This window comes from Spizellomyces punctatus (assembly GCF_000182565.1).
Source record: "Spizellomyces punctatus DAOM BR117 chromosome Unknown supercont1.3, whole genome shotgun sequence".
Classification (NCBI taxonomy): domain Eukaryota; kingdom Fungi; phylum Chytridiomycota; class Chytridiomycetes; order Spizellomycetales; family Spizellomycetaceae; genus Spizellomyces; species Spizellomyces punctatus.
Window position 1 is genome coordinate 1,524,999 of NW_015971539.1, and position 26,365 is coordinate 1,551,363.

At 49.5% G+C, this 26,365-nt stretch overlaps 11 protein-coding genes across 12 annotated transcripts; 4 read left to right on the forward strand and 7 right to left on the reverse strand.

The window, feature by feature from the left end:
* Positions 1-39: 39 nt before the first annotated feature.
* SPPG_02272 (uncharacterized protein) lies at positions 40-1,160 on the reverse strand. The gene is made up of 3 exons (XM_016750561.1): positions 840-1,160; positions 632-765; positions 40-549 (listed from the first exon to the last, which is right to left on the reverse strand). The coding sequence occupies exons 1-3, from the start codon at positions 979-981 to the stop codon at positions 130-132; spliced, it is 696 nt and encodes a 231-aa protein (XP_016611255.1). The 5' UTR covers positions 982-1,160; the 3' UTR covers positions 40-129.
* A 1,232-nt stretch (positions 1,161-2,392) lies between these two features.
* Positions 2,393-4,113, reverse strand: SPPG_02273 (uncharacterized protein). Its single transcript, XM_016750562.1, has 6 exons — positions 3,885-4,113; positions 3,703-3,829; positions 3,433-3,649; positions 3,143-3,380; positions 2,897-3,085; positions 2,393-2,841 (listed from the first exon to the last, which is right to left on the reverse strand). Exons 1-6 carry the CDS (start codon positions 4,088-4,090, stop codon positions 2,523-2,525), a joined length of 1,296 nt encoding a protein of 431 aa, XP_016611256.1. The 5' UTR covers positions 4,091-4,113; the 3' UTR covers positions 2,393-2,522.
* A 108-nt stretch (positions 4,114-4,221) lies between these two features.
* SPPG_02274 (GTPase-activating protein SEC13) lies at positions 4,222-5,901 on the forward strand. Its single transcript, XM_016750563.1, has 9 exons — positions 4,222-4,291; positions 4,363-4,429; positions 4,491-4,538; positions 4,598-4,713; positions 4,772-4,923; positions 4,985-5,074; positions 5,131-5,305; positions 5,364-5,484; positions 5,550-5,901. The coding sequence occupies exons 2-9, from the start codon at positions 4,427-4,429 to the stop codon at positions 5,772-5,774; spliced, it is 930 nt and encodes a 309-aa protein (XP_016611257.1). The 5' UTR covers positions 4,222-4,291; positions 4,363-4,426; the 3' UTR covers positions 5,775-5,901.
* On the reverse strand, positions 5,805-7,975 carry SPPG_02275 (uncharacterized protein). The gene has a single exon (XM_016750564.1). It carries the CDS (start codon positions 7,929-7,931, stop codon positions 5,934-5,936), a length of 1,998 nt encoding a protein of 665 aa, XP_016611258.1. The 5' UTR covers positions 7,932-7,975; the 3' UTR covers positions 5,805-5,933.
* Positions 7,976-9,621: 1,646 nt separating this feature from the next.
* Positions 9,622-10,626, forward strand: SPPG_02276 (uncharacterized protein; the record flags this gene model as incomplete). The annotated part of the gene is made up of 1 exon (XM_016750565.1): positions 9,622-10,626. The coding sequence occupies one exon, from the start codon at positions 9,622-9,624 to the stop codon at positions 10,624-10,626; it is 1,005 nt and encodes a 334-aa protein (XP_016611259.1).
* A 2,603-nt stretch (positions 10,627-13,229) lies between these two features.
* On the forward strand, positions 13,230-16,680 carry SPPG_02277. 2 transcript variants are annotated; one of them, XM_016750567.1, is made up of 3 exons: positions 13,230-13,681; positions 14,035-15,126; positions 15,184-16,680. In XM_016750567.1, exons 1-3 carry the CDS (start codon positions 13,307-13,309, stop codon positions 16,537-16,539), a joined length of 2,823 nt encoding a protein of 940 aa, XP_016611261.1. In that variant the 5' UTR covers positions 13,230-13,306; the 3' UTR covers positions 16,540-16,680. The 2 variants fall into 2 exon arrangements, with proteins under 2 accessions (XP_016611261.1, XP_016611260.1); XM_016750566.1 differs by having other exon boundaries at positions 14,038-15,126.
* On the reverse strand, positions 16,586-18,614 carry SPPG_02278 (uncharacterized protein). Its single transcript, XM_016750568.1, has 6 exons — positions 18,408-18,614; positions 18,228-18,348; positions 17,281-18,167; positions 16,994-17,222; positions 16,819-16,931; positions 16,586-16,740 (listed from the first exon to the last, which is right to left on the reverse strand). Exons 1-6 carry the CDS (start codon positions 18,531-18,533, stop codon positions 16,687-16,689), a joined length of 1,530 nt encoding a protein of 509 aa, XP_016611262.1. The 5' UTR covers positions 18,534-18,614; the 3' UTR covers positions 16,586-16,686.
* Positions 18,615-18,813: 199 nt separating this feature from the next.
* On the reverse strand, positions 18,814-21,475 carry SPPG_09010 (uncharacterized protein; the record flags this gene model as incomplete). Its single annotated transcript, XM_016757162.1, has 9 exons — positions 18,814-19,103; positions 19,171-19,248; positions 19,311-19,701; positions 19,768-19,836; positions 19,902-20,266; positions 20,325-20,629; positions 20,697-20,833; positions 20,903-21,130; positions 21,194-21,475. The coding sequence occupies 9 exons, from the start codon at positions 21,473-21,475 to the stop codon at positions 18,814-18,816; spliced, it is 2,145 nt and encodes a 714-aa protein (XP_016611263.1).
* Positions 21,476-21,876: 401 nt separating this feature from the next.
* Positions 21,877-22,906, reverse strand: SPPG_09011 (uncharacterized protein; the record flags this gene model as incomplete). The annotated part of the gene is made up of 3 exons (XM_016757163.1): positions 21,877-21,924; positions 21,970-22,131; positions 22,190-22,906. The coding sequence occupies 3 exons, from the start codon at positions 22,904-22,906 to the stop codon at positions 21,877-21,879; spliced, it is 927 nt and encodes a 308-aa protein (XP_016611264.1).
* Positions 22,907-23,306: 400 nt separating this feature from the next.
* SPPG_02280 (uncharacterized protein) lies at positions 23,307-25,167 on the forward strand. The gene is made up of 4 exons (XM_016750569.1): positions 23,307-23,559; positions 23,621-23,917; positions 23,976-24,270; positions 24,334-25,167. Exons 1-4 carry the CDS (start codon positions 23,351-23,353, stop codon positions 24,838-24,840), a joined length of 1,308 nt encoding a protein of 435 aa, XP_016611265.1. The 5' UTR covers positions 23,307-23,350; the 3' UTR covers positions 24,841-25,167.
* Positions 24,104-26,316, reverse strand: SPPG_02281 (ubiquitin-protein ligase peroxin 12). Its single transcript, XM_016750570.1, has 6 exons — positions 26,058-26,316; positions 25,871-25,989; positions 25,688-25,807; positions 25,444-25,635; positions 25,144-25,386; positions 24,104-25,086 (listed from the first exon to the last, which is right to left on the reverse strand). The coding sequence occupies exons 1-6, from the start codon at positions 26,284-26,286 to the stop codon at positions 24,883-24,885; spliced, it is 1,107 nt and encodes a 368-aa protein (XP_016611266.1). The 5' UTR covers positions 26,287-26,316; the 3' UTR covers positions 24,104-24,882.
* Between the last annotated feature and the right edge of the window lie 49 nt (positions 26,317-26,365).

The following is a 26,365-nucleotide window of genomic DNA, read 5'->3' on the forward strand; positions in this document are numbered from 1 at the left end:
TCGGAACTCCTCAAGTACAACAACCACGGCGGGAGTCAAGGGTGACAACATTATAATATTTCCATAAGATACAAATATACTAGTAACACGCTCTTTGAGAGTACAAGCTATCAAGAAAATACACCACTTTCACGAAAACCTTTGCAACTTTCCAGCCTTCTTGAACAGTGTCACCCCAGCCCGGATCGACACGGCTCGTTGGGCCAAAATCTGCTGGTCAGCAGGTACGCCATCGACCCGGTAGGTTTTATCCTCTTGTAGTTCCGCGCAATCGGTCACTTGCCATTGCACACTCCACAATTTACCGACAGCAACTGCTTGTGCCCAGTGGACAGGATCCCATGGTGATGTGGAGTAATCTACTAATCCCTGTTTTCCGCCAAGGAGTGCAGACATGGCTTGATGGGAGATGTCAATGCCGTTGAGGGGACAGCCAGGGCAGCTGTCGACGATTTGCAGCACGACTCGGGTGCCGAGAAGAGTGTTTGTGACGGCGATGCATGTCCCGCAGACGTTCTTGGGCGACAGTGCTTGGAACTGTTGACTGTTCTGTTGGGGTCATTCCGTGTTGGCCACGTATTGCATGTCAGTGTAGATTTAGTTGCTATCGACAAAACGTTTACAAACATACCAATGCCGCAAACATGTTAAAGTTCTTTGGCACGAGGGGAGGTCGATCAGGAAACGTGCTATAACAAGCCCCGTACCATCCCCCATTCTCTGGTCCTATCGGTGGTGGGTCTAGTCCGCCCTGAATGGTCTTGTCTAGAAGACAGCGCACGTCAATATGTTACTATCCAAGCATTCATATAAAAATAGCGTGCTCCGAGATCACTGACATCCATCACCGTAGTAACTAGCGCTTCCCTGATACTGGATATCATACCACCGACGTTCAATCGAGGCATGGGTGGCAACAACGCAAGCTATGAGGAAGCGAAGGAGCACGACAAGAGCAGTTGTGTAAAACTTGGCTGACATCTTTACTTGGAGACGAGATGGGCGAATGGAGAGGTGTTTAGCTGCACACTATCTCAAAGTATCAGGCAAAAACAGAGAATGGAGAATCCAATATTCGTGTCCGAGCAGTACGGCACACGGAGCAAAAGTGGAAGAGGCACGCACTTTGAAGGAGGGGGGGAAAACATTGTGCTCTTTTAACAGTCTTTCGAGTCCACCTGCAGAACCCACAGAACCAATTTAAGAAACACAGATGACACTAGTCTGCTGCATCTACGCTGACCAAAGCACCTCCACCCATAAATATTCTACAGATTTTCTTTCGCCACTGTATGCCATGTCCAAAACAAAACACTCGTCCAGCTTCTGTCTTCTACGATCCCCAAGAGGGTGAAATCCCTATGCCGTAATCAATCCTGACGCTTAGGCAACGCGTTTCTGTTCGAGTCCCGCTGTGAGTTGAAAGAGTCCACTGCTTACTCAACGCGGGATGACGGCATACATCTGGTGGAAGAAGAAGCGAGCGGAAAAGGAGGTGTGCTGATGGTGTCATGGGGTGGGTGTTGGATAGGCGTTTGTAGAGGGGGTGTTAAAAAACCTAGTGTTTGTCTGTACTCTGTCGCCTGCAAAGCATCACTCGCAGCGGCAACTGCATCCCATTACACGTTTACATACCATGTATTCCATAAATTTGATTGCACTCTTCTTGCTCTTGTCACAATCTGTTTCCTGTACGTGCATTCAAGACGGAACAATCTCCGATGTACCGGCTTTTTGCGCGGATTGGGAGTCCATGTGCGCGGTCTTGTGCCAACGAGGGCAGTCGGCAATGGAGGTATAGACTTTTACTATGATTTTAGTATGCGCATGGCTCATGACAAAGTCGATACAGTGCACCCCCAACGACTCCAATCCCTTTGGTCTCACACTCAATTGCACATGTTCAAGTCACGATCTCACCAACACAACACTCGCCGCGCTGATTCCCGGAACCTGCTACACCCCCACAGCCACTAACCTAATTTCCAAGCTCCCAAAATCCAACGGTCCAACATGGGGGGATGTGGGATTGACGCGCAAGACGGGATGTGATCCCATCGTTGAAGATGGAACAGAGTGCCACCCTGCTCAGGATCGGCCGAAATGTTCGGGCCGGAGTTTTGTCCAGTGCATTCGTGAGTATGAATAGTTTTGCGCACAGCGTAGCATGCTGTATAATGAAAAATATCTGGCTCGGAATAGCGTCAACACCAACAACGGGCCGCTGGCTCAACATGGAGTGTCCGGCCGACAAGGCCTGTATCTCCACTCCGGGAGGGTTCACATGCGACCAGGCATCCAAAAGCGCCTGTCCGGTACAGGAGGACCTGTCACAAGAGATGGTTCACGCAAGAGAGAAGAGAAAGCTGCCATTGTTGTTGGCGATGAGAGGGGATGCTAGACCAGGTCCGGCCAGACTTTACGAATAAACAAAAATAGTTTACATATGTACAAAAGTCGTGCTTAGTTGTAAACAAATGATAAATAGCCGAAAGAACCACCACTTTCTGTCATCACGCTCTTTAATTCCTGTTATCCTCCACCTCGTTATACACAAACTTGACCAGCCGATATCTAATCAAAAACGCAAGACACGAACACAGTGCCTGGACAATCATTACAAAGGTAGCCAACCGCGGTTCGGACATAGGTCCGAACTTTACCAATAAGAGGTTCATGAGCGTGAGGTTGTTGGCTTGCACGGCTTCACCTGTTTTAGGGTCGCGTCGAATGTGAACGAGACGGAAGGTTCGCAGAATGCGGATCATGAGGCGGCCGAGTTTGCCAGTTTTGGATAGCGAGCACCATGTGGGTTCCAAGAGCTTGGTGGAGGAGTTGTAACTAAAAAACTTGGTGAGGGACGCACTACGAATGCAAAGCTTTATGAAGCACTTACCTAGGCATCCGATGCCTCGGGCACTCCACAAAATGAAACAATTGAGGGCACGAATAAATAAAGTTGAAAATCTGAGGCACCATAAAAAGCAAGACGGTTTTGCTAAAGTTGCCTAATATCCCGACCACGGCAAAGATCATTCCTGCAAAGTAGCAGAGTGTATCCCCCCCGAATGCACGTGCGGGGTACCTGCATCCTACTGTCAGCTCCAAATCACAAAATCCACGGTATCAACACGATACGTACCAGTTGTGCTTTAAAAACCCCAATGTCACTCCAATAAAGGGAAGAACAAAATACAGTGACGTCAAATGCGCTTCGGCACGCGCGGGATTGCGATGTAGTTGGAGGAAATCGTTTGCAGCGATCGACAGCGCAATGACGAGGGACTGCCCGGCTTCCACGCCATTGACACCTGCTAGGATGTTGATTGCGTTCGTCGAAAAGATGGCCAGAGCGGCCATAAACGCATAGTAAAAGATGCCTAAAGAAACGAGTCAATACTTGATTACAATGTATACAATTGCTGCACGTACCAAGATGTAACATTTTTTGCCCAAATAGGGATCGGAGCGGGATAGGCACAACAACATCTGTTCCACCATATGTAACGCAGTAGACCATGAGAAGCGGCATAGACGCAATCAAGGGTAGCCAGATCTTGACCCGCCATCGAATATCGAGCACATCATCCGCAAATCCCAGAAAGAGCATACTCATGAGTGACAAGAGTCCACCCAGAAATTGTGCAAACTAGAAAGAAATCAGACGACGCGGATAGATGAAAGGCATGCGAATGCATGTACCTTATTATGCGGGAAATCCGCCAACGCGTACTCTGAATCCCGGAACCATCCAATAAAAGGTACTGGAATAAAAACAAACATGACGATAAAGTATACGACGCCAGCGATCGCGCCCATGCTCTCTGGTCTACAACTACAAGTCAATACCCATCACATACGATTTCCAAGAACATAAAACATACATGACCGGTCTCCCCTCCTTCAACAAATCCTTCCCGGACCGTCCATGAGCTATAAAAACGTCGCTGACGAGGGGAATCGCTTTGTAGGTACCCAGGCCGGCAAGAACCGAAAGACAAAGGGAGACGACCAGGGGGTTATGTATCCCCGCAACCATGACCGCCATCAAAAGACTGGGTGGGCCAAACGCCCATATACCCTGGTTCATCTTGCCCGTCGAGAATTCACAACGGAAGGACGACGCCCGTTGCTTACCTGAGGAGGTCCGCATCTGATGTTGCTATAGCAACAAGACGACCGTCCTACTAAGCCACACTGGGCAAGTTGGAACGTGGCCGACGACGACGGGCTGCCCAGTAGATTCCATTTGTTCCATCAGTGCTTTTGAGAAGCCAGAGTTTATTGGATTGTTGGTGTCGTTTTCCTTTGAGTTTGCCAGGCTGCTTTGTGGGATATTGACACGTTCACGGTTCTTTGCAGGTTGCGTTTGGGGTTGTTTCCTGTGATATTTTGGGTAAACGGTGCACTTACGGTACGCACCAAGATGGTGAGTTTTGTTTCTCATTTGCAAAAAGTGTTGACATCAGAACTCACGACTTGACATTCAGGCAGCAGGCACTGCACTCACATTTGACACGCAACACGAGGACCTGATAGTAAGTTGAACACTGTGTTCGTAACTCAAACATACCACAGACACTGACACCCCGACCAGCACGATGCGCAGGTTGATTACTATGGCAAGCGACTAGCGACCTGTTCTTCCGACCGTACGGTAAAGATCTACGAAATAGAGGGGGATGCCCATCGGTTGGTGGACACCTTGCGAGGGTACGTTCGGCTCAAAGCAACGATAAGACAGCAGAATAAGATGCTAATAGAAAAACAGACACGACGGTCCCGTCTGGCAAATCTCGTGGGCACATCCTAAATTCGGGAACGTCCTCGCGTCTTGCTCGTATGATTCCAAAGTGTGTGTTTGGAAGGAGACGAATGGACAGTGGTCACGGGTATGGGAACATAAGAAGCATGGAGCTTCGGGTACGTTTGAGCTGGCAGGTTGAGTGTGTGCGCAAGAGCTCATTGTGGATTTTGCGACTAGTGAACTCGATTGCATGGGCGCCGCATGAGTTTGGGTTGACACTGGCGGCTGCATCATCAGATGGAAAGGTGTCAATTGCATCCTGCAAGGGTACGTTCCTTCTTTTACATGTTGTTGTACAAACCCATCATAACAAAATACTATAGATGACGGTACATGGGACGTGAATGCCTTCCCTGCCCACTCAATCGGGTGTAACTCTGTGACGTGGGCTCCGGCCACCACACCGGGCACATTGATCCAAGTCACCGGCGCCGCCCCGCCAACTCTCGTAAAACGGTTTGCAACAGCCGGATGCGATAATTTGATCAAGATTTGGCGGTGCGTATATTTTATGGTCATCTTGGGTACAGTACAAGGTTTTAATGTCGATACGCAGAGAAGAGAATGGACAGTGGAAGGAGGACGCGACTTTGGAAGGTCACACGGATTGGGTTAGAGATATTGCATGGGCTCCCAACATTGGATTACCTACCAGCTACCTCGCCAGTTGTTCTCAGGTACGCCTGTACGCGTATCCCTCCTCATCTTTCCTCAACCGCATTTCCTAACACATTAAAAACAGGACAAGACCGTTCTCATTTGGACACAAGAAGATCCCAAAGCCCACTGGTCCAAGCGTCCTTTAAAAGCCGACCCCTTCTCTGATGTCGTCTGGCGCGTCAGTTGGTCGACCAGTGGAAATATTTTGGCAGTGTCGTGCGGGGATAATAAGGTATCGCTTTGGAAAGAGAATTTGGATGGGGAATGGGGGGTTGTCGGGTCTGAAGTCGAAGGCATTGCGCAGTAAAATTGTGTATTCGGACCGTCAACAGTGGTTTCGCTTCCCATTCCTTTCTGTTTTTGTTTTGCATTACTTGAATCCGTACAGAAAATTTATTGAAAATATAAAAAATGTCCTAGAAATTGCTATCCAATCTATGTAACCTAATCAAATCTATGCACACATCTAAACTGCTCCACTGGTTCTGACTTTATTCAACCCAACATAATCACCCTTGATACCTCCTCTTTCAAGCATTTGCGCAAAAGTTGAGCGAACCCACTGGCGAGTGGTCACTTTCCAACTCAACCTCCACAAACTCCTCACCCATCCGTTTTCGGTTCTTCCCCACCCTCCTTCGGCTCTTGCGTCCGTCATGACACGCGAACAGGGGCCGATACGGAGGTTATCAAATTCGCGAGCGAGATTGCCGAGTGCCGTTTCGGTGGAGGTGTGATCGTTGCTTAGGTGCTTTGCGATAAGTTTAGCCAAAAGAGCTGCGTCTGTAATGGCAAGACCTCCACCGACGGAACCATTGGCGTTGGTGGCGACGGGGTGAGCAGCGTCACCAATGAGGATAACGCGTCCGGGATGAAAGTTGGGTGAGGTGGTGCTTTCCGGGTACTCTTGTGCCAAGTCCAGAATATCTTGTGCGTAGATAGAACCTGCGTCGGAATGCGCAATCAGAGATAGAACAGTGGTAGGAAGTGAAGGGTGACGGGAAACAAGGGACAGAGCGAGTCCTTGGGCTCGAATGTGAGAGAGGCGGGTGACTGGGTCATTCGGGGAGGGTGGGGCGAGTTTGGAAGCCAAGAGCTCTTCACGCTGGAGACGGAGTTGGCGCTCAAACGCCGTTTCCATCCTCTTGCGGGTGCGGGGGGTTGTGGGAGGGGAGGTGGGTGCAGAGGTAGGCGGGGTGTCCAGCGACGTGGCCTGGAGGCTGGTTGTGATCGAGTCGACGGCGGTCTTATCGCTCGAGACGCTAGGCACGGGGGAAGCGCTCCGGGAAGAATGGCCACTGGAAGGGCCGCTTGAGGGCACATCTGTGGAGATTTGCTCCAGTCGAAATGGGTCTGTACCAGACGAAGACGCCTGCCCCATTTGTCTCCGCTCTTGTTCTTCCGCAGCAAATTGGGTAGTGTGAAAGTGAGGCTCAGGCTGCGCAACAACAAGATTCCAGCCCAACATGCCGTTCCCGAGATTGTTCACCCCAAAAGCGACGCCGCGCCCAACAATCCCTACCGCGTTTCCATCTGGGCAAAATGCTGTCAATTCACTCATCTTGGATTGTGGGAGAGGGTTCCCGTCCGCGTATTCTGTGGGCATGTCCAAGGGAGGATGGGAAAGATTGGCGATACCGTAAACAACGGCCGCACCAGCATGCTGGGCAGGGTACCGATTAGAACCGAGAAGCTCTCTCACTTTAGAATGAAGACCATCTGCACCAATGAGCATAAATCCTTGTTCCACCACGCCGTTTGTAAATTTCACCGTGACCTTTCCGGTTGATGCAGAGATGAGAAACGAGTCCAGTTCGTATCCAAGATGGAGATCGGGGACGAGGTCCGCGTAGCCTTCATCATGGAACCATGTGTTTCCCCACGCCAGATCGGCGTCAATGCCTTCTGGTATGCCTTCAGGTGTGCTACCTTGAGAATTGTTGGCGGCGGTTGGCACAAAAGAGCCATCGAGTAAGTCGTCTCGGATATCCGACAGGGCCAACAAAAGGGTGCGGATCACATCAACCTTGCGAATACCAATCATGGCTGGGATACCACCGGCCGTGTTGCCAGCTTCTGGGTCCTGTATCTGCTCCTTTTCTGGCAGGCCAGTGAGAGGATCGATGGGGGGATAGTGGACCAACAGCTCATTAGTATCTGCGTCTACTGCCTTTAAGTTATCAATGGGCATGGAAATCCGTGAGAGGCGCTTTCCGAGCCCAAGTTCCAGAAGCACATCAATGGCCCAGCGCCAGAGAATCCAGTGTGAGGACGTATTTTCGCCCGGGTAAGGTGAATTGGATGCTTCGTAAATGATTGGCCGCAAACTGAGACCTGTGAGCGCGGCCACTCGCCTGATGGCAAGTGCGGCCGTGAGACCAGCAATGCCTCCTCCCATGATGAGGACCTTGTTCTCCTCCCCCTTTAGAGGGTGAAGCGATACGTCCGTTTGCTCTCCCATCATTCTTTCCGCCGTCGTCGTTGTGCCCAAATGGAAAAAGATAAGTTGCGAAAAGGAGCCCCAAAAACGCTGAGCGGAGATCTTGCCGCATATCATGTGCTATCACGTGGGTGTGGCGCATGAAAGCTGAGTTTTCGTAAAGTCGACTGCAGCACCCACTGCAAAGGAAATACCAATATCCAATACAAACATATACAGAAGAGCATATGAAATATATCCAGGTATGAACCCGGCGATGGGGATGGACGCTGTTGGTTTTCATTCGTCGTTGTTGTCGCCTGTGTGAGCTGATGACTGGTCTGCTCACTATGGCCAGTTGAAAGTCTGCACTGTTACTTGGATTGGCATGTGCAGCAGAATCTAGGTGGTAAAATCAGTGCCAGGTTGATGTGACTCTTGTTAAGCTTCATTTTCCTGTGAATAAAAATTACCAATTCGTGCCACGCTGTAAAGTTATGGGTTTGCAGATCAAAGACTTGGTCGTGAGAGGTTTATCCTTGCCACGCATCCACCTATTCTGGATTCCACTCGTCATGATAAGGAAGATAGACCATAGTGGCAACTAAGGAAGCAAATGGCCTTTAAAAAAGCAAGTGGACGATATGAAAGGTATCGGTTTTGGTTCAGGATGCAATGCGACAGGGATTGAAGATATGGATAGGACATTGAAATACATACAATAGAGAATCGTGTTTCTTCTACTTTATTAGTATAGCAATGCGACGTTTTATATACAATGGCCTTTGATGCATCTGCAGGACAAACTCAGTAGCTACAAAGGACCATCATATACCTCATCGTGGGCGGCTGTCCGACTGTACATGTCGTGATATGGAAGCACACATTGCCACTAATCTTCATGTTCATCGCTTGGCTCCAGAAGGCAGGTGCTTTACTACCAGCCAAGCCAAGTTAATCTTGAGTCTTCAGGCGACATTGCATCCTTGATGGTGCTCCCAAATTCGAGCATGGTTACTATTTACTGTATAAAGCAAAATCGTTCCGAAGCCAGCTATGGATGTGTATGTGCTTGGAATGAAGGATACCTGTTTCTGCTCGGTGATCTGATCTTGTGAGTGCCGTAGCTCACGAGGAATCCAGAGTGCGTCTTTCAGGTTCTGTCCAATGTAATCGTTGCAATGGTCTCTGCAACCCCAGCCATCGTGACCGGCTGTTTGTAAATCAGCAACGGAAACGTGAGGCTCGTTTGTACGTTGATCAACTCATTCGCCAATATAGATTCAAATGTTATCGACAGTGAGATTCATCTTTTTCAGCAACCGGGCAGTAGCAATCTTCACCACGACCCACAATCTTTGCGAAGCCAATGGAAACTGCCCACCAGCGCAACGCTGTTGCGCACTCTGGCATCAACAGACAGCAGCAAGTAGTGGAAAAGCAAGATTAGCCCTCTTGCTAAGTGTAATATTGCGCATTGATCACTCTGCAGGTAATCCCGATTATACAGCGGGAACGCAGGGAGCCATCATAGATCCATGCCTTTAGTACTGCTATGCCAAATCTTTGACTACCAGAACATACAACTTGGGGGGTACAGTAGCAGAGGATATTGGAGTGCGCCTACCAGCTCGCTGAGGGAGAATTTCTTGGTTGTCACCACCATGGAGGACACTAAGATACCCCCAATACTCAACTTGTAGCCCCAGAAGCGGCTCAGAACTGTTTCTCCACCATGGCAGTCATCCATTATGTAACGCATCGTCCCAACATGAAAAGCCACGTCAAGCCTCTCGATCGGGGCTTACGCACGCGCCAGCTGTCAAAGTCAGACGGTCGCAAGCTTCAAAGGACGCCCCCCACGCGGTTTCCTCCTTTCTTTTCTTCACCATTTACCGGCCTGCTCTTCGAGGCACCACTGCTCCTTCTCTTCTCGTTACCGCACCAATTTGCCGTCTCCGCAACAACCAAGATGGCCCCCACAATGCAGCAGCCCTCTCGTCACGACGACGGCTACCCTTGGATGTATTCGAGCAACAGCTTTGCAGGTCCGGGATCAATCGACCGGCTCGGCCTCCAGATGGCCTCCTGGGTCTATGGGTGGATCCAAGCGCTTCAGAGAGACCCAAACACACCGCTGGGAACTCCAGGTTACCAGTACTGGCTGTGCGATACGACCACGAGACCATACGCGGTGGGCCAGCCCCTCGCAGCGCACATTGCGGAACCCTACAATAGAGCCACCGATGGCGGAGAAGCGGCGGCGGGGATAGTTGCCGATGCAAAAAAAGCTGGAAACAGGGGACGTGACGTCCCCTGCGCGGCCTGGCTCAACGCCGGCTTCCCGCAATATGCCGACGGAGCACCCAATACGGCTTCCTTCATCCCATGGCCGTGTCGTGCAGCCCACCACTTTGCGTCCATCGCCATCGAATCCACTCGAGACTTGCTGCTTGCCCAAGCGGACGTGCCCGATTGTTGCGTGAAACCCCTCAACCCCTCATATTTCGAGTACGCCTACTACAGTTTCCGTGCGTCATGGCTGAAAAGGGCCGCGGAATCCTTTACCGCCCTTTACGTAACCAGAATGTCCGATGCGGTGAACCCAGGAACGTTAGCGCCGGACGCTTCAGACCAAATCTGGTTCTGCACCAACGTTGGCGGCAGAGCCTACGTCATTTGGGTCGTCGACGACTACGGCCACGAAGCTCTCCCCACCGATCGCCTTCAGCTGTGGTAGAGCAACGCTTCAGGCACGTTTTCTTCCAAAGGGAGATGTAGCGACGGAGAGGACCATAAAAGTCGCTTGAGGCTTTAGGCAACCAAGAGCACCTGATCGCGCTTCTAAGCAGTTGGGCAAAGTTATCGGGCGTCATTGAGGGGATACCGTGCCATAATTCCGTAACGGTGGTTTCATTAAAGGGATATGAACATCTGTTTAATTAGGAAAGAGATCTATCAGATACCGCTGGATACATTTAGCGAACCACATCAGGCATTCATAGCATAATTCTTTAGGTAGAAGAGCGTATAAAAGAAACACATTGATGGAGAAAGTCTCGGCAGGAAAATATAACCGCAAGCAACATCGCAAGCCAAGGCTAGCGCTCACAAACTCGAACTTTTGGTTAACAGGAACCCGGCTGCACGCTAATAAAACCTGCAAAGGACCTACCTTGAATCCGTTACATGGTGGGAATCGGGCAGAGAAAGAGGGGCTTCCTCCATATCTGGATTACCTGATTGAATAGTGGACGTTGAGTATATTTATGCAAACCCGGAAGAACGATGTGGAGAATTAAGCTCTGAAAAGGTGGACACCAGCGAACTCATGCGAAACTTTTGAGGGCAACATACATGCGATCATACATGCGATACTTGGGACGAAACTTTACATGGTATCGCTGATAGTCTTGCTGACGGAAGCTTTTCAAAATGAAGATTCCTGGAGGTATCAAAGGGAAACTTCTACCCAGCATTATCACATCTTCAAGCGCATAACCCTTTGTTTTCAGGGCCACTTACAGAAAGATATGTGCACTCTTCCCCTGAGATATACTTTATGACATTTCTCCGCAGATGCACATCTTTACATTGTTTGTTGATATGGCTCATTCATTCCAGCTTGAACAGGGTCTTTTATGCTGTCCGCCATTTTCAAAGGAAACTTTCTCTGGTAGAGGCTCTCACAAAGAAGGTCCCTAACTTGCCCATTGATTACGGTCACATCTGCAACCCAGTGCGAGCCTGAATAAGGTGTAAAGGCGCAAGACGGAGAAAGAAAAGAGAATAGTACCACTTGCTTGGTTCTTTTGGCACTTGCCCATGAAGTTACTTCTGAAATGAATAGCATTCATATATTTAACGCATCAAAGATTGCTTTTGAATTCAGAGAGTTTGCATAGTAGCGATATTTGTCGTGACAATGGTCGTTAAACTCGATACATCGGCACTTGCTTGAGGATGTTTTGGCTCCCGCAGACAAGCACCTTGGCAAGGTCTACCAACCAACCGGCATTTACGAGATCTGCGTTTCGGGATCGCACGCCAGCATTCTCAATGTTGCGGATTGCACTCGTCGCCCTTCTCTCGAAAGCTTTACCGGGAAAGTCTCCGTTTACCTCATGGCCGGCGTAATAGCCTCGTCCCAAAGGACAATGAGTTTTGCTGAAAGCGTCTGGATGCAGACAGATGTGCCCGGGTTGACAATCGTTTATCTCTTTATGCCAATCCGAATTGTACTCGTTTAGTGAGGTGCCCTCCCTTCTTACAATAGAAAGCGTTTCCCAGCCCGTGAACTCAGGTTCCATACTCATTAGAGTATTAAGCGTAGCAGGATGATCCTAAATCAGCTGCTGCTGGAACATCGGACAGCTGGTGATCTGTTGCCGGTGCGTTTCCTTGGTCTTGTATGAAAGGTATGAAATTCTGGATACTGGGGGTGGTACCATTCTCGACCTGTATCTCTATCTGGTATATGCTCATCCCGCGCGGTCCTCTTTGCAAGCCGCAGACTACTGGAGGAACCGAGCTCAGTAAAAATGGTAGAAGTATAATCGCAAACTAGTTTCTACAGATATATTACAGTTAGGTCCAGCTGAGCGATTGGTCTTGACACTGTTTGGGCAGGTACATATCGTTGCTCACCGACAGTCAATTTGGTAATATTGCCAGGGCCCAATACCCAATAAGGGCAAGCAAGATCTGCATTATCCGAAGCTTTGCATGTTGGTTGCACATACTGTCGTTTATAGAAACCTTTTCAGAAAGATGTATCAAGAGCAGCCAAACAGTAGTTAATGGGTAACTTCTGCTGCGAATCTGATTAAATCTGTGTGCAATAGCAGTATTCCTCCCTTGGGTTCCGTGACATGTTCAACGAGAACAACAGGACCGACAAGCTGTCATACAGCTATACAGATTCACTTTACTTGTAACCATATGGCAAGTTACCTGACTCGATGGATTAAAAACTGCTACGAAAAAAGTCAAAAACTTGAGCCTCCTGGATGGGTGGTTTTTACACTGCACACCCTCAGCTTTAGCGAGCATCGATGGGCTACAACCAATGTCATTCACCCTAATCCCTGCGTCCCTGCGATAACACTGCAGAATTCCACCGCCTTAATGCAGCCCGATCAAGGGACCATCAGGTACGATGGCATGCATAAAAGCTTATTTTCCCTGAACATGAATGTTGCTTCCCAACCCTTCTCCATCATCACATGGCACGTCTGAAGACCTCCGCAATGCTGACTAATATTACATAAGCAAAGGCACAGCCATGCACTCAGCCCAAACGAATTTTGCAACTCAGCCGCTTTGGTTTTTATCCTACGGGTTGAAGGTGTGTGTGAGATTTTCCCCATTTTTTTAAAACGGCTTGGGGGAATCAACGCAAACGGAACTTGCATCTCGACATGACAGCGACAATGGCAATGCCGACGATGCGCTGGTGTTTCTGGCTCCTGAGTGCGTGCTTGCTATGGACGGTGCGAGCAGACATTGAGGTCCCCCTCGGTATCCCAAACCCAACCTCGCTCCAAAACCACAAGACCTTTTACGAGGGCTCTGGTTACAAGCACGCCTTTCACTGGAGCATTGAAAATGCAGGAACTCCCAACCAGACGCTGCATGGGATTCTCGAACTGAATGGGAACAATATGAAATGGGCTTGGATAGGGTTGGGTTGGGGACGCACTATGCTCGACGCTCAGTTTATCGTATGTCACCAACTCGCGGGTCAGAGCATTGAAATGCATGAACACGAGTCGACCGGCGCTTACAAACCCCCGGTAAGATTCCACACCAAACGGTGGCCAACATTAGCTAGTGACGAGTTGTGCTCTCCATATAATGTATTGCAACTGAGCAAGAAAAAGAAAGGCAAACTATGGCATGCAAAAAGAGACATGCCATTGGTGAAGGGTGGGACACCCCATCGGGCGACCGTGGAAAGTTGCAGCTTTATTCAATTCCGCATATGACTTTTGGTTGCAGTTGAAGAATGCTAGAGCCCATGATGTTCACAATTGAATGCTGGCTGTCGCCTCATTTTCTCACAACATCTCGACATGGTGACCGATTCTATGATAATCCGGTTCAATTTTGGCGGCGATCTCATGTCTCTTCTCCTATTTCGATCTAGCAGTATCACTACTACGGTGCGCAAGTCACCATTCCTATCCGTGGTGCCTTCAACAACAACACATTGCTATGCGAATTTAACCGAAAGACCGACCCAAACGACGGCATTCATATCAACCTGAACCTGAACAGTTTCACCGATGTCATCTGGGCATTCAATCCAAATTCCGCCAAAAACTATGAAGAAAAATGGTTCTCGTACCATGAAAAGGACCATCGTGGGGCGGCTCAGGCGGATTTGGTCGGTGGAAGCATTGTTTCCATCCCTGCAAAATCCATTGAACGCAAACAACTTCACGGATTCGGCATGATGGCCGTCTGGTTGGGGCTCTTTCCCTTTTCGGTTTACTATGCTCGTTACTTGCGCTCCACGGTCGGATGGCTTTTTGTCCATCTCACCCTCCAAGTCCTCGGCATCATAGGCATCATTGCCTTCTTTGTCATCATTCTGACCGAATACATCGCTCTGAGCCGGCCGCACGCCATCCTTGGATTGATCCTGATCAGCTTTATTGCCGTCCAGCTCGTGCTCGGCATATGCAATATTTTAGGTCTGTCCAACGAAAGCTTGTCACGAGTTCGCAAATGGGTCCGCCGGTCGCATAATCTCCTTGGTGCTGCTCTCATCCTCACCGCCGTCGCGCAGGTCGCTCTCGGCTTGGAGACCTTGTTCCCCTGGGTGGAGCCCCGCGGAAAAGGCGCATGGGCAGTCTTCTTTGCTCTCGTGGCGTTTTGGGTAACTGCTTTCATAGGCACCGAAGCCTTTTTCTGGATCAGTGTCCGTCGCACAGATATCGGAATGCCGCAAAAACAAATGGTGCAGAAATCAGACAAACCCTTTGCGACCAAGGTGGAGCGCGGAGGAACTTCTGTGACCCTTACTGAAACGACGGTTCCGTTGGATCACACCCAAATTCGCCCGGATATGCCTAGGTTTACGTGGGCGACTTTGAACCAGGCTGTCATGAATGGCGAGCTCTTGGTCGTCGCCAATGGACGCTATGTCTACTCTATTGCACAGTGGATGACAAGTCACCCTGGTGGTCAGCTCATTCTTCATGCTGTGAACGGAACAGACATTACCAATGACTACGTAAGTACCCGATCTATGCACCGTCTGCACTGGTATTGTTAACTCACATCCTTCCAGTTCCACGAAGCTGGCTTCGATGCTGAAGAATTTGTGCCCAAACCTGAGGCACCTGCCCAACGTGCTGAACGCACTCAGGCGACTCTTCACCGCCAAGCTGCCTCTATTGCCAGCAGCGAAGTTACCGCCGGTTACAGACAATCCAGTATTGTCCAGGAAATGAAACTATCTCCCCTGATGGCGGAGCGAGACTGGCGATTGGTCGTCCGCTCCCGTCGGACCCATGTACATACGCGTCTCGCGATTCAAAAACTGAGCAAAATGCTTGTAGGAGAGCTTGTCCCGGACCTGGACCAACCTTACGCGAACATTGACGCAGATGCCGCCAGTACGGGCCGCACGTTTGATCCAAACGAGTATCGTCGGTACGCTCTCGTCGAAAACAGTCCTATTACCCAAGGTGCCTCCATTTACAAGTTCCGATTCTGTCTGTTGTACCCGTACGACGTCCGCGACGGCGAGCCACTTGGCTTCTTACCCGGACAAGCCATTGAAATCCAAGCCCGCATCAACGGCCGACTGATCACGCGCTTCTATTCTCCGCAGACAGACGGCAATCTCTCTGTATTTGAAATTGATGTCAAGATTTACCCTCACGGCACGATGACGCAGTATCTCGTTAAACAGAAACCTGGAGACCGCCAGTTCAAGATCCGTGGTCCGTTTGGGACACCCCTCGTGAACCCGGAGCGACCCCTCCATCTTGGATCATCGGACTGGGTACCCCGTCGCTTGATCTTCATTGCGGGTGGAACGGGCATCACACCATTTTTACAATTGATAAAGTACCTCCTCCTCCCTGTTTTGGAACCCCTCCGCGTCACTACCGACTATGCAGCGACACTCGAGGATGAACTGACTCTTACCAGAGGTGACAGAGTCCTTGTCAAACATCACTACTTTGATGGATGGGCAATTGGCGTCAACGTCCGCACCGGCATGGAAGGCGCCTTCCCGCTCACTGTCACTTCTCCCCGCTGCTCATCCCACGTTTCCATCACGTTGATTCACGGTGTGCAAACAGCGTCAGAAACGATCCTTGGAAACGAGTTCATCGAGGGTGCCTTGTTGGCTTATGCGGATTGCATCCAGGTCCATCGTTTCATTGCCGATGGAACTCTACCTGCCGATGGAGCCGCCACGGGTATCATCTATCCAGCACGATTGGGTGCACCAGACTTGGAAAGCATTTTGAGACAACGGTGGCCTCTGGATGATGAGCAAGAAGAGGTGGAGAGGAAACGGATGTTTGTGTGTGGACCCACTGGATTTGATTCGTGGGTAGTCGACGTCGTCTCGGAAATCGGTGTGGATACGCGCTGCCTGACTGTATTGCCCAGTGATCGGGTCATTTAGAAAATTCGTCGTATTTTCTTTTTTTATTTGTTTGAATCTTGTTGTTTGGACAGTTCATGTACTGGATATTTCTATTTTCGTAAAAACTCTGCTGCAATTTTATAGTATATATATTATACAAAAACGTTTTCCCCAGCTGGGTATAAATTACATCATATTTCCAAACATGCCTGCATATTGCATGGCACGTACTGGTGGATGCTACACAAAAGGAAAAGCACAACACAAGGTTAATACACTTGACCACTACAAGCGATTTCCTCACATGTGCTTCCATACCTCTACAGCCGCAAACTGGTGATAGGTGAGCTTGCGATCTGGCGTTACATGGATATATGCCCCCTTGTTCCCTACACTATCGCAGTAATTCGGCGCACTGAAAATTGTGATACCTAACAACCAAACGTTAAACGAGAGTGCCACAATACATTACAACACCCTCCAAGTAACTCACATTTCCCATCATGATCCACTTGATATCCTTCCTGCTTAACTTCATGACTCCGAATCAAGACTTCCAATCCATTCCTTTCTAGGAATGATTTCGTGACATCTGGTCCAAATTGGATGCCTACACCACGTTTGGAGGGAGATCGGCCTGGAAGGGGTTGCGGGTCAGACCACAAAAGCTCGCACATCAGACCTTCGGAGCCAGGTTGCTTGAAGCGATCGATTTGACGGAGCTGTGCTTTGGGCGTCAAAAGTAGGAAACGGAACAAAAAGCAAAAAAGAACAACGCACCTCATCCAACGTCACATCATCCCGACTAAATAACCCTCCGTGTACCACCAAAATCTTCTCATTCACCACATTTCCAATCGGCACCGCATTGAAAATCTCACTGAACAACTTGAACGCTGCCTCAGAGTATTTTGCCTTAACCTCCCCTTCGAACCCGTACACCTTATTCATATCATCCGTCTCATGGTTCCCGCGACTTAGGAATATGGAGTTGGGGTAGAGGAGCTTGAATGCAAAGAGCGTCGTAACGCACTCCACGCTAAACGAGCCACGGTCGACGAAATCGCCGTTCCATAGGTACGCGTTCGTAGGTGATGGTAGACCGTTCAGATCAAACACGTGGAGGAGATCGTAGAATTGGCCGTGAATGTCTCCGCAGATGGTGAGTTTACCACCAGAGGGCACCGTGACATCCACAATGGGTGGTTCAGCCTCAAAGAGCTTTTTGGCTTTCAGGAGGATGGTATAAAGGTACTTTTTGTGCAACTTTTTTTGTTGGCGTAAATGTTCCAGCAGTTGTGTCACGAATTCGAGCGTTACTCCTTCGTCACCCAATCTTGGCCCATCATAGCTCGCCTCAACGACCATACTCTCCACATCCCCAATCAATTCCTCTGCAGATCGCTTCCGATCTTCGAACGCGATGGCTGCTTCAAACGTCCGGCGCTTGAGCTCTTTTTCGCATTCACTGAGCTTCTTGCGTGCGTCTGTGTCATTTGGCGCTACGCGACAAACGGCTCGAAAGTCCTTGACGGCTTCCTTTACTTTGCCTAATGCCATGTTCCCTACGGCTCGGCGGTAGTAGCCCTTGATGTAGGATGGGTCCAGTGAGATCGCCCGATCGGCATCCTGAATCGCTGCGCCGTAGAACTCGGATCGAATGTATGCTATAACAACGTTCACTACCTGCTCTCATGAACATGATAGCCAAATCATGTATTACCCACCAAACGCTCGATTCGCATAATAAGCAGCTACATTCGGGTTATGCGATATCGCCTCTGTATATCGCTCCACAGCCTCGTCGTACTTTTTAGCCGCAAAGCACTTGTTGGCGGCTTCTTTTGCCTACCATGCAGAAAGAAATTAACCTCCAAACACTGGAAAGACATACAAACGGAGCATACAGTTTCCGCTTTTTGCTTGTCACTATCAGAAACGGGGAGTGGGAGGACCTCATCTGTAGAGCTGCTGGCTCTTGTTGCGGTGCGGTTTTGGCTGTCGGTGGGATCGTCTAGCACGTGGGCAGTCATGATGGCAAATCTTGTTTAAATAAAACAAAACGAATATAAGGAAACAATCTAACAACGATCCGTGAAATGTCCAACAAGAATCTTGCAGTCGGCCAAGGGTTGAAGGTGAGCTTGCATATGGTTGTTGCTACGTAACCCGTGGCACAGCACAGTCCTCCATACAGAAGTGGATGGGCAACCATACGGCAACGAATTATAATATACAATACATCGTCTACGACAAAAACCACATCGTCATTACTATACAAATTGGAATGGTCCAGCGCCTATGAACCTTGAACTACTTCTGCTTGTCCCGGTTCACAAGCTTCATCCCCAAGATAGCCAAAAGGGCCCAGCCCAGTCCAATATACACAATACTCACTAACGCAGTCGCGTAATTACCGCTGTCGTATGCACCCTGCCGGAGAGGCATCGTGTGGAGCTCTATCCATGGTCGTGCGCCCGCCTCCTTGATGTACCACGCTTCAATGGCCCAGCGGGGTGCGGAGACAGACCAGAGCCATCGGATGGGAGCGTAGAAGCCTGTTTGCATGACATTTTGCAATTGGGGGTTGACTCCTCCAAACACTACGTATAAACCACACTAATGAGTACGCAGAGTAGATAAGAGACAGTGAGAACGTCAAACACTTACACATGGACCAGAGAAGAACAAAACCAGTTGCTGCGAGAGCAACAGATTGTGGTTTGATGACAGACGACAAAAAGTAACCTAGATAGATCGTGTCAGGATGCCCTGTCTCTTGCGCGACCAGCACAACATGAGCGACCTACCCATGGAGAAAGCAGCAAAGTACAAAACGAGAACCAGATCGAAAATCTCAAATAGCCTTTGGCGGAATGGGAGGAACAAAATCAATGCAAGCGTGTACATGATCGCTGCAATGATAATTCGGGGAATATCCGCTATCCATTTCGCCATAAAGTACGGCAAGGTCGCCATGCCGCTACTGGCATCACGCCAATACACGACGCGTTCCCGACCAAAGGTCCCTGCGCCCACAGCCACGCCCCCGAACAGTAGGCCAAGACATATAAACATGCCGCTTCCAGGAAGTTGATCGACTGCTTTCTGACATCCGGGGCCCTGGCTCAAAGCAGGCGGTGCTTGCCGGCAAACAGCCTGTGGGTATAGACCGAGATAGTCGTTGGCTTGTGTGCCGACCTATCACCATGTTAATCGTGAGCAATGCTGCACGTACACCAAACTCTCATGCGCCAATTCTCCTACCGAGATGAATATGCCGCAGAGCAGATGTACCACTTGGTCAAACCAAAAGGCTCCCGGATTCCTGTACAACTGCAAAACACAAGATATTAGAATTGCAGACTTTGTCTCCGCAACAACGCAGTAGGATGGCCCACCTGAGTACAGGCCCTTAGGTAACAGAGATAAAAGACGGTAAAAGGATTGGGCGTTCTTCTAACGGGATCTTTCGTGAACAATCCTCGCACTGTATCACGCATTTCGCCGCCAACATCAGCAAAGTAGGCGCCGATGGACCGTCCCATAGCACCAGCAGCTACAAAAAACTTCGCTTTGCTACCCGTACTCTTGACGGTTTTTCGCTTAAGGGTTCCCCGAGTGTCTTTCAACGGGAGGGTTGGATCCAAGCCAGCTTTATAATTTTCCCAACAAGTAAACAACTGCGTTGGTCTAAAGGCACTTGTGAGACGACATGGCACCCGACCAGTCGCCACCTCCATGAAAAAATCTGCGGCACTCTCTCCTGCAATATAATATATGTTAGCGCTTTTGTCTAAAATACCGATCTTTAATAGACCCACCTTCCCGCATAGTGAAGCCTATTCTCTCAAAATACTTGATGGCTTCGGCTCTATGACCAAAATAGATGATCCGTCCGCCCTTCCCGAGCAGTAGCAGATCATCAAACTGGTTGAATGCGGCAGGTGACGGAGAGTGTACCACTGCAGCGATGGTCATGAACTGTTCGCGCGCAATAGTATGCAACAAACTGCAGACTTCGAATGATGTTGCAGAGTCCAATCCGCTGGTGGGTTCATCCAAGAATAAGACACTTGGAGCAGCCACAAGCTCCATCCCAATATTGACCCGCTTTCGTTGACCACCACTAAAAGTGTGAACTGCTGCATAAGAGTCCACATCAAAGTAATCACTGCCACAGATGCTGAACGAACCTGATACCGCGTTCTTCTTCATTTCCAATAACGTTATCCATAATGTGATCCAGTCCTAAAAACGATATCGTCTCCAAAACCAGATCCTTCTTTCTCTTGTTAGACCATTCAACCGGAAGTCGCATGAGAGCGGAATGCTACAAGGATGCAAATCCGAGTAAGATAATTTGCATCAGGTGATGGAGTACCTCGTCACACGAGCTCACCATCAGGATATCACGGACAGTCAGCTCTCGTAACATCACATCCTCCTGCGGAACAAATCCAATCAACTTGCGGTACTTTGAGAGTTCTTCCTCAATTCCATTGATGCGTATCGTCCCCGAAGTACGTTTGGCTTTATTGGTAAGCAGAGAAACAAAAGTGGTTTTTCCTGCTCCACTGGGACCCATAACAGCGCAAAGACGGCCAGGTTTCAAGTCGCCAGTGACTCCCTGTACGTGTGATCAGAGTTAGCAATGGCCTGCGGACGTCCTCAGCTCTTTAACATCCATTACCCTCATGATCTCGACGCCGGTGGGGAGGGTGAACCCCAGGTTCTCGAACTCAATTTCAAATCTCTTGTGTTCATCCGATTTTGCGGGTGGGGAGGACGCGTCACCAACAAAGTCTGGCACATCATGCTCATCTTCCGAGTCTGACTCCGCGTCGCCAACCAGCAATCCTGTCTTATTTGTTCCAGCCTCCATGATAGCCGCTTTTTGCTCCTCCTTCCCTGCCGCACTTGCCATACTTGCATCCAGCCGTTTGCGATACTTTATATTGCGTTTCCTCACCATATACTTGCGGATTTGAAAAAAATGTCGACATTACCACAAAGACTGCGGCAAGCAAAATTAGGATCCCAATCCGCGAGACCGATTTTGTGCCCTCAGGGCAGTATGCTAAAAACGAGCAGCTGATGGGCTCCACCGAGCCGACTGGACACCAGCTGCCGGATGGGCACACATGAACTTCGGCAGGGGTTGGACAGTAGAAGCCTGGACAGCAGTAGGCCGGCTGGTATGTATCTGGCGGACAAAGGAAACCTGGCGTGCACAAGTTCCGAGTGTTCTCAGTGCCATTGATATTGTCACCAGGCGTTTGGCAAAAGTGCCTAATAACAAAGAAGCGCGCGAGTTAGAAGCACGAATATTATGGTATCTAGAGCGTATCGACGTACCCAGCTGCACATGTCCAATTAGCTCGCAAATACGTGCAATTCAAGCCAGCTTGCTGTTAATGAAGCCTGTTAGCTGAAGATAATCTATTGGCATGCTACATAGGGGCGCACCTCCAGTGCAGAAGCCTGAGTCACATCTGCTGCCAGCACGCCTGCGGCCAATAAAAGGGAAGACGTCTTCTTGTCGGAATCCATGCCTTTTACCAAATTATCCACCGCGGTTTGGTTACTGGAGAACTGATTAAGGGCATCTGAAACTGTCTGGTTCTGCGACTGCAAAGGCGTTAGCTAATGCAGTGTTTTTGGGGATCACTCAATATCGCAGACCAACCTGTCTCGAGGTTGTATTGTTGTTATTGTTGATGGACGGAGGAACTTCCTGCCTGGTCACCTGATTTTCTGGAAGGAAATTGCCTTGTGGAGGGAAACGATCAGATGGCATTCCGGGAAACCTTTGCGGCGGCTGTTGACGATCAACTGGAGGGCCAAGCGGTGGGCCAAGCGGTGGGCCAAGCGGTGGGCCAACAGGCGGACCAACCGGCGGACCCACTGGCGGGCCATTTGGCGGTGAACCAAATGGCGGGCCAAATGGTGGCCCGGGTTCGAAGGGTGGTGAAGGAGGACCGGGTGGACCTGCTGCAGAAACGAATGGCCACGGTTCCCTCAACGTTTGGGGAGAGTGATCTTGGCGCCATCTTTGTCCGGCGAAGCTGCCGGATGCCATGGACACGGCGAAAAGGAATACAAGCAAGGTTGCCACAACATGGCGATTCATCGCTGCACAGTACGAGTTTGAACGGGTGGGGTTTGCGTAAACGGGGGTTCCATCACCCGTCGTCGAAAATAATAAAAACGACGACAAGCGTTTTGAGGTTGTGCTTTGCTGGCTGAACACGAGGCTCAGCAAGCGCACAGCTTCTTTTGCACAGCCTCCACCATCAATTTCTTTTTGTCCAGATTTGTCCGAAAATGAACTGCACTGCCACCCGGCGCTGATGAGGTAAGCAGGCGGGGCTTTCGGCGCGAACGGAGTGGGGCGGGCGGGCATTGTGAACGGAGGAACCGAGCTTACGACTGTTCCTAAAGCAGGCAAGCTTTGGAATATTGGCATACCAGGGGTCTCTTTGGAGAGTAGAGAATGGTGAATTCACATACGTTGTCTGTGCGTCAAAGAGTACTCATCAGCACACCCAGGGAACCGACCACAGCCTCCAAAAGGGTGGTTTCAGGGTTGCTTCAATGTTCGGCTTTGGCAAGATGTTATCCTCAGCATTGAATTATCAAGGGCATTAATGTGCAGCAATGCCCGCAGGTGCAGCCACTGGAAGGATCCATCAGTGTCCCAGTGTCGTAAGCAGTCAGGCTATCATATGGTTGGCCCAGTCCGAGCAAAGATCAAAAAGTGACCCACCCTCATTTGTCCGCATCATCTTTGAAAAACCTAGTAAAAACCACACAGAAATAGTGAACGACCAGTGTCCTTTAGCAAAACATGCTTGCGGTTTCGCCATCATCATCTCGAGCATGTTCACCTGCTCCTCCACCAGGCTCGGCAACTTCTCGTCGGAAGCCAGTGGGGAAATACCGTGGAATGGAAGCCGATACAATGAGTCGATGCGACTCCATCATGACCGATACCTCTACTTCCAGTAGATGGTCGCGAGGGTTTCGTTTTCGACGCAACACTGGCTCTATCAGAAGGTGCAAGTCCTTCAGTTTGCTAATGGTTCTTTATTTGCTTTGCCTAAAACCACTTTTGTAGTACCACATCTACCATGAGCAGTCGACAAAAATTGACGCAATTGTTCAAGCGTCTGGCTTTGCGTTTGGGTGTCGGAAGTAACCTCTCCAGCTATGACTTGAGCATGGAGTCTCAGCATTCAGTTCCGACAAGCTCAGCTGCCTCAGTGGCGGCAATGCAACTGGACGACATCTCCATCAGATGGGGATCTACCTCACGTCGATACGGAGGAGCCGGAGTCTCCAATATACGCCCCAGTGGTCCTAGACGTATGCAATCTGATGATGCTGCGGCTGTCTGGGCCAATGTGATCGCCAAGTAAGGACCACCAATGTTATTACAAACGGGTTCTGCTTTTTTAACACTCGCTGTGAAGGCATGCTCATACAACAAAAGGGAGTGCACAGGCACGGGCGTTTCGTCATTTACTGCAAGAAAGGGACGACGCTCGTGCAGAATGTGTTCGCCTAAAATCATCTGTGGGCAAGCAGGTGCCCAATGGTACTGACACTTTGGGGGAAATAGGGAGAATTTGTGGGGATTTGAAAGTGGCATTGAGTTCTTTCAAAGAAAGTTTGCCAGCAAAAGACGCCATTGCAGCACCAGATACAACCGTAGCCCCGCTGGAGGCTATATATTCTAGACTTGAGGAGCTAACGCAGGCGCTCGAGGTAAGCGTGAAAATGAAAGCATTCGATGTGAACATGGGTATTAAGCGCAACACAATGTACCAGCGTGTCATCGAGCCTCAAACCAATAACGAACCCACGAAACCGGTCATCCGAAAGCCATCTGCAAAACCCACCGCTCCATCTCCTCGCGTCTCACGCCAAAGTTCAGTACGTACCCTAGCGGACACAGCACAAGCCACCCGCATACCGACGCCTGCCTCACAGATGCACACTGAGCAAGGGCAGGATCTGAGCAATGCGCCACCCACGGAACAACCACCGTCTCAACTGATCACCGCCTTGCCCGACAACAAAACCACTACCGAGGATTCTGATACTTTTGCGCGTGACTTGTGTGGCAGAATTGAGAAGGTCTTTGCTGGGAACGAAAACGTGGAAGAGGCAGCTCATGTGGTTACGCCTACACCCAAGGTTCAACCACGCCCCCCTCGCCGTACTCGCACACTAATTGTCCGCAAGGAGCGAGAACAACCTGATGGCGGGAAGCCCATGGAAGGCTCTGATACTGATAACATCAAAAACGATGACGTCGTAGCAAGTACATCTTAGTCCGCGGCCAGTTTCGTGATACGCAAGCTATACACGTCCATCTCAAACTGAATATATTTTGCGCAACTCCTCCGTGGTCGTTGGAAGAAACGTAATAGGGCACCGCTCATGCTCCTCCACGTACTTGTAAATACATGGATAGCAGAAGACATAGCCAGATGGTAACATGGTGGGGTTTGTTCGTTGTTTTGTACAGAGAGGGCATATTGAAGGATCGGTAGGCAGAGGCACACCTGCAGGATTTGGCTGGACGAAAATTGTGTAAGGTGCTATGCTAATCCGCAGGGCAACACAAATATATACCTCAAGAGGTTTTGGTGGTGGTGGTATTGGTTGATTGCCCGCTTGTTTATGGTACTCGGAAGTGTACCACCATTCCAGGAATTTGAAAAAGAATATAGACATTGGCAATGCGTATTTGAGAAAGTCAAACCCTCGTGACACAATGGTTGCGAGCAAGTGTCGCAGGACACGAAGGCGGGATGCATTTTGTAATGCCGCTTCACTCGCTTTTTTAAGGACTTGTTGGCGATCTTCATGATCCCGCTACATGACAAACGGCATTAATTTTGAAAGTGGGGTTTTGAAACATTTTCGACTTACATAGTCCTTTGCACCCATTCGGCGGATTTGGAGTCCGCACAGATGAAGCCATGGTGAATAATAGTCCGTCTTGCCATACATGTAGCCAATTTGATACACAAAGATAAAGGCCTGATAGCTGGCGTTTATGTAGGGATATGTCCGTTGGAAGATTTTCTTTGCCAATTTTCGTAAACGGATGGGCAGCGGTTCCTATTTTACGAATTAGCTTCACTTGGATACGCAGATTCGTGCTTGATACAACCTCCAATGTGCTCCCCTCCTCGACGTTCGAAAAGAGGTCACCAAATATACGGCTTCCGGGTCCACCTGTAGTGCTCTCGTACAGCTCATCCAGCTTGGTCTTGGCATACGGAAGGGCAACCTGAACCAAACGTAACGGGTTACCTATGTGGCGCAGACAAAGACATAGGATGTATGCACGAACCAAAAGTACTAAAGATCGCCATATTTGGGAAGAGCTCAAATGTTCAAGACCCTTCCTTCGTCGAGTTGGACCTGCTGCAGACCGTTTCAGGCCATAAAAGTGCTCTGCAAAAGAGGCATCTGCAAACAGATACATAAGCAAGCGCACACATCGACCAATTTCAAGGTCATCATAGATCTGAACGTACTCCACTCTCTTAGGTAGTGCTGCTCTATTAACAGCATGAGAATTGCAAAAACTTCATCGTGTCTGTTCACCAGACGGAGAAGATGTCGTGGATATCTCTGTGCGTAAACTGCCAGAACATAGCGTAGTGCAGGCTTCAATAGGTCCCGCATTTTGTCTTGAGCAATCAACTCGAATACCGAGGGACGATAGACATCTGCGGCAGCCCCAATATTGCTTAAATACTCCATCTTTAATGAAAATTGCAATCAGAGAAGCGCAAGAAGTCCAAACACCAGATTTGCAGTTGAAGGCTGGCCTGCTGTGTGA